The sequence below is a fragment of the Vicia villosa genome, unplaced genomic scaffold (genome assembly GCF_029867415.1).
Source record: "Vicia villosa cultivar HV-30 ecotype Madison, WI unplaced genomic scaffold, Vvil1.0 ctg.002224F_1_1, whole genome shotgun sequence".
Taxonomy (NCBI): Eukaryota; Viridiplantae; Streptophyta; class Magnoliopsida; order Fabales; family Fabaceae; genus Vicia; species Vicia villosa.
In genome coordinates this window covers 172764-179508 of record NW_026705869.1, presented here as the reverse complement: position 1 = coordinate 179508, position 6745 = coordinate 172764, and the positions used below count along the sequence as shown (strand labels likewise).

The window sequence follows — 6745 nt, the reverse complement described above, 5'->3', positions numbered from 1 at the left end:
TTGTAGTAAATGTTATATCTTGGCAGATCTAGAGAAAGGAGAAATATGGATCCTAAAAGTGATGAGAGAATCTTTTTTTGGGATACTCTACTAACAGTAGACCATATAGAGTGTTCAACACAAGAACTAAGGTGATGATGGAATCCTCAAATGTGGTGGTTGATGACTCAACAAAAGAAGCCGATGCCATAGATGATGTTGAAACATCTTTCCTTATGAATGATGATGATATTGATGTTGCTGACTCAAGTGCTAATGTTGAACCCGAAGAAATTGGAACAATTGATAAATGATCCTCTATCAGGATTCAAAAAGATCACCCTAAGGAGCTTATCATAGGGGATCTGAATAAATGGGTAACCACCTTATCAAGGGAAGTTGAACCAAAGAATGTCAAGGAATCTCTGACTGATGAGTTATGAATTAATGCTATATAAGAAGAACTCGAGCAGTTCAAGAGAAATGAAGTTTGGAACTTAGTACCAAGATCTGAAGGGAAAAATGTTATTGGGACAAAATGAGTGTATAAGAACAAGTCAGATGAACAAGTTGTTGTTACAAGAAATAAAGCCTAATTGGTTGCTCAAGGATACACTCAACTTGAGGCTTTTCAACAATTTGAAAATGCGTGTATGATTTGCCTTAGTAAATTCGAGAGCTAGTCTTTCATAACTCTTATGCTTCAGGTTCCTTATTACATTATATTTGACTTTAGCATTTCATTGGAACCTTAAATTTTTTTTATGAGGTTTGAGATAACTTTTCAAGATATATACTATCATCAGACATACTACTTGATCGTAGATCTTCACGACTCCACCGAAAGTCGCTTGACATAATGTGTTGCCTTTAAAGATAGACTTTGATATCTTGATCTCCAAACACCACAACTTGAACTTTATGATAACTTAACAAAATAGTGTTGTCATCGTCAACACCAAATGTGGAGAAAACCATATTTGTTAGAGTTGTGGTGATCATGTTAAATAGAGAACATCTATGAGTGAGAGCAAAGAAATTTCTTCTTCGCTCATTCTAGATCTCTTTGTTTAGTTCTTTTTTGATTTTCTCTCCTATATGTCTCTAGCTCTTGGATTAATCCAACTACAGACAATAGTGCTAAAGAGAATTGTGGAGAAAATTTATTGAGTAATCTTAATAAAACTAAAGATAGCAATAGAAAAACTTTTTTTATCGACTAAAAGATAGCAACATTCATATATAATGAGATAGGTTTCATAAGAGTTGCATAAATTTTCACCTTTAAAACAAAATGTACATGAATATAATATGGCATTGTGGAGACAATTTAATAAGAATATATTAATATTTATAATAAAGACCAATATTTTATTTAAAAATCAAACTAGCAGACAGCATAAATAAAGCAAAATATGCTTTACAACTTTATTGATTCTTTAAAATTTTCCAATAAGAACAGGAATACTCTGCTCATTCCTGAAAAAATTACCTGGATCAACAGCAGTCTTAATTTTAACCAACCTATCAAAATTGTTGTTAAAATACTTAGCACCATAAACTTTACCTTCTTCATAACTATTCTTACCAAAACTATTAATCCCAATATCAAGGTCTCTATAGTTTATATAAGCACTTCTAGGATTCTTGGTCACATAAGGTGTCATGAAACTATAAAGACTCTTAGCTTGATTCAAATAATTCAATGTAACAGCAGGTGATGGATCATTCCAATTCACTGAATACTGAATTTTGAACAGATTCCCGCGGTGAGGAAAAGGCGTTGCATCAACCGGAATCTCAGCTACTTTTCCACCATAAGGATTAAAAACAAACCCAACTTTTCCCAATTCAATCATCTTTTTCCATATCAACTCCAAAGCATCTCTTGGAATAGGCTTCTGAGCATAATCAGATTTTCTCTTACCGTAATGGGCCGAATTAACATTCCTATCCAAAAGACTCTCCGGTTTCGCGCCATTTTTAAAATCCAGTTGACTGTTGTACCAAATAACAGAATTAATCCAGGTCAATTCAAGACAATCCTCTTTCTTCAAACCCAAATGTGGAAATTCCTTCCTTAAAATCGGTATCACCTCCTTCGCGCCTCCGAGAAACAAAGCAACTACAGAAGCTCTAACAGTTTTTCCTCTTTTGACAGTTTTAGAACTTATAGGCTGCAAAAGAAGTCTCATGAAAAGCCTGTTATCAGTAGTTGGAGCTACTTGTTGCCATTGAACAACGAGATCAGTAGCATTTTGTTCCAATGTTTTCTCAATACGGAAAACAGTAACGGTTTCAGGAACCGCTACTAATTTAACAGTATAAGATAAAACAACACCAAAACTAGCACCACCGCCACCTCGAATAGCCCAAAAGAGATCTTCTCCCATTGTTTTCCTATTCAAAAGTCTTCCTTTAACATCAACAATTTCAGCATCAATGATATTATCAGTAGAAAGACCATATTTTCTCAACATTGTACCATATCCTCCACCACTGATGTGACCACCAACACCAACAGTTGGGCACACACCAGCAGGAAAGCCATGAACTTTACTCTTTTCGTAAATTCTGTAATAAACTTCACCAAGAGTAGCACCAGCTTGAACATAAGCAACTTCGTTTTTTACATCAACATTGATTGTTCTTAGATTGAACATATCAAGGATGATAAAGGGTGATGGATTTATGTAAGAAATACCCTCATAGTCATGTCCACCACTTCTGATTTTGACTTGAATGTTGACTGTTTTGGCGCAGATAACAGTGGATTGAACATGTGAGGGTTGTTTGGGAGTAACAATGATTAATGGTTTGGAAGTTGAGGATGTGTTGAAACGTGCGTTACGGATGTAGTTTTGAAGGACAGTGGAAAATGAAGGGTTTGTTTGAGGGAAAACTATGTTGGAGATAGATGGATCTGTGTTGTTTTGTTTGAGGCAGTTAAGGAAAGTTGTGTACAAAGATTCTGTTTTTGGTGGTGCTGCTAAGGATGAAGAGAAAAAAAGACAGAGAAGGAAAAATGGTGTAGAAAGAAAAAAGGATAGAGAACAAATTGGTTCTGATTTTGTCATGTTTGTGATGAAAAAATGATAGAGGATGTGTTTAGTTTTATAGAGATGGATTAAATGTGCTGTGTACTAGTTTGGGAAGTGTGGGAACACATGTTTGTAATCTTTGAGAACGTGAGAATTGTCTTAATATATATTTATTTATGTTGTCTTGTTTTTGAGAGCTTAAATGTTCAGAAGGATAATTGTGAAAATGATATATTAGTAAAAATAATCTTAATGATTAGTTAGAATTGAAAACGGTTTATAATTGGTTAAAATACACTTCTTAGAGTTAAACAAAGCAAAGTAGTAGTAAGAATTATAGGCAATGGTTGAAAAAATAGTAGTAAGTGCTGGGTCATGAGGGGACCCAAAACTTGCACTGCCGTTGGATGGGGTCAACAAGACATTACCGGAAGACTTTTGATATAAAGAGTGTTAGTCAAATTAGAGTCTGATATTATTGTTGAAATATGAGTAGTATGCATGTGATAAGTGGGGTCGTGGAAGTTTATGTGGCTTACATGTTCATAAAATCTCATGGCTACTATTTTAAGTTTTAACCATGTTTTTTTGGCTTTGAATTCTGTCACGATGTTTACCCTTTAATAATTGATGCACTGCAATGGACTTTTTTCTTCTCACATAGTGCTCCATTTGTTGTTGTCGTGAATTTCAAAAATATATAAATTATTCAATAAAAAAGGAAATGTTTTAGATGGATTTTAAACATATTTGATTTTAATTTAAAGATATTAATAACACCTTATAAATTTTTTTTCTTTATTTTTCAATTTATTTTATTTTAGTGGTTTTTATCAATATAATAAATATTGAAAATTTCTAACTCCACTCCATAACATTTAGGCGTACCACCGAAATGACAATTTTGCCCTCGTGCTCCATAGATGGATCTCCGGAAGCACCCTTTTTTATTTACGTTTACTTTGTTCCGTAGAGGTACCTACGGAAGCATTCCGTAGATCCATCTACGGAAGAAGACAAGATCAAAAGCAACAGATAAGAACATAAGCATTTTGAACTATAAAAGACCCCATTGCATTGATTCATTGATTAATCGATATTACAATAAAATTTCAAACAGAAAATTTAGAAAGCTAATAGATCTATGAAATTACAACGGTTAAAACAATGTCATCTAATCTATGCATCATTTGAATGCAATCGATGTCCCATTTCACTTCAACCCACCAACGTTCCATTTTGCCGGTCGCAAACGAGGTACTTGTTCTAAGCCTTTGAATCCTTTTGATTTCTTCTCCGGGTTCGTACCCCCCCCTCTAAAAAAGGCATGATAGTCCTCTTGAGTTGGTCGAAGGAATGGATATTCCAGCACTTCACCGAAACGGGGGGTTTGACGGGAGAAAAAATGACATGCCCTTCCCTTATGCAGTATTCTGGTTCAGGATCGAGACGCTTCATTGATGTTCGGTGACATCCATCCGGCCTAATGCGAGACATTGTTGTGTTTGTGTTTAGGGTTTGTGTTTTTGTGTAATGCAAACCTAGAAACCCCAAAGTTATAGAAGCCTTTGGAGATTATGGATCACATAATCTCTGTCACAGAATATTCCGTAGATATATCTACAAAGGATTTTAAAATTCCCCTTTCCATAGATGCATTTACGGTAAACACCCATAATTTTTCAAATTAACACCTTCCGTAGATGCATCTACGGTAAACACCTATAATTTTTCAAATTAGCACCTTCCGTAGATGCATCTACGAAAGTTTCCCTGTTTGTTTTTGCAGCAGAAGCAGTGCAGTAGCTAGCAGTAGATTGCAATGTTATAGAGTGCATATATTACACTTTGAAACTACATAAATACATTAAAAGAGCTATCGCCAGCTAAATCTATTGGAGGTTCTATTGAAATGAAACAATGGAGGGAGTGATCATGTTGGTTCAAACTACGGAAAAATTCTTGAACTGATTTTATGTGTATTTTCTCCCCATATACACTAGTTTAGTACGCTTCTGTAGATGCATCTATGGAAGGAATCAAATTTTTTTTCAAAATATGGGGTGCTTCCAGAGATCCATCTACGGAAGCTGGGGGCAAAAATGGAAATTCCTGTGATGTGTAAGAGATCCATGGAAATGAATGAGAAATTTTCTAAGTATTGAGCAAATAAATATAATTTAATAAAATAGCTCGTCGAACTATCTTATAAACTGAATTATTTCTCACTAAACAGATAAATACTTATAGTTTTTTATATTAATAATTGTGCAACTTATTGGTGATTTGTCAACCCATTTTTTTACCTGACACCCCCATATATTTTTATCCTTTGTTGAAAAATATTGAGATACAAAGAATTTATAGTATACTGGAAATTTAAAATTTCTGGTATACCAGAGGTACATAAATTTCAAATTTATGGTATCATAGTTTTTTTAATAAAAAATACCGGAAATTTTAGTCATAAGAAAATTTCAGGTATATCATACCGAAAATTTTAGTTAATTTAAAATTTTCGGTATACCGGAAATTTACATACCAAAAATTTCAAATGTATGGTATCACAGTTTTTTTTTTGCAAAAAAATACCGGAAATTTTGAAAAATCCGGTAATTTTTTCAAAATTTCCAGTATTTTTTTGAAATTTCCGATAAAAACTCACGAAATTTTTTAAAAATCCGGTATTTTTTCGAAACTTCTGATACACCCCCAAATTTCTGGTAGAAACATATATTTTTTTAAAATTAGTGACTTTATGCAAGAGTATAACGATAAAAGCATAGCTTTTGAGAGGTGCCGGATATAATTTTAGGGGTGGCAAGTTAAATTGTCATGGCACATCGGGCAGACCCGTAGATCCGCCATAATATGACGAGAATATTAATTAACAACAATAACATACATCAACATTTATCAACAACACAACAATAGCATTAAAAAACATACATTTTATAAACAAAACACCGACCACATATACAACAAACAATAACATACAACAACCCAAGATATAATAAAATGTTTCAAAAACGCACATTTTATTAAAAACAATCGTGGAACTGGAATCAGTGATAAAATCCATCTAGTTTATGATATGTGCTATGAAAAAGAAATACAAGGTGGATGAAGTTTACATAATAGCTTCAAAAGTATGTGCTTTGTTAAGGTGGTTTTCTTCATTCACTTTTCTATAAGTTAACAAAATAAATAAACACCATGACATTAACAACATTACATGAAAGATTCACCAGATGAAAAAAAAACGAGAAACCATTTTTAACAAAAAATGTAAACGAAATCAGAGTATAAGTTTAATGAACAAACCTAAAGATAGTGATCGGTGAAGACAAATATGAAGGTTGCCGTATGTGTGATGAGTGACATCACTACTACAAAACACACATACGACAACGCCAAAGTCACCATAGTTTATCAATACACAATGGTTACATATCTAAACTGAGACACTAACAATTATTTTTATTAAAAAATGTTAACATATAATTACAATGGATCATTTAACCGTAGTGATAAAATGAAACTTTCATGGGTTCGAACCTCAGCGTCCTCAAGTATTTTTTTTCTTTAACGTTGACGCGCCTTTTTGTTTTTATTTATTTTTAAAAAAATAATAAAATGAATATCGCTACGGTTGATAGTTTTAACTGTTGTGAAATAGTATACCCATATATAAGTGAGTTAACTCTCACTTTTTGACAGTATCG

The 6745-nt window shown here is 33.2% G+C and overlaps 1 protein-coding gene across 1 annotated transcript; it reads right to left on the bottom strand.

Annotated features, from left to right (window-relative positions):
- Positions 1 to 1325: 1325 nt before the first annotated feature.
- LOC131638228 (berberine bridge enzyme-like 21) lies at positions 1326 to 3156 on the bottom strand. The gene has a single exon (XM_058908774.1). The coding sequence runs from the start codon at positions 3054 to 3056 to the stop codon at positions 1419 to 1421; it is 1638 nt and encodes a 545-aa protein (XP_058764757.1). The 5' UTR covers positions 3057 to 3156; the 3' UTR covers positions 1326 to 1418.
- Between the last annotated feature and the right edge of the window lie 3589 nt (positions 3157 to 6745).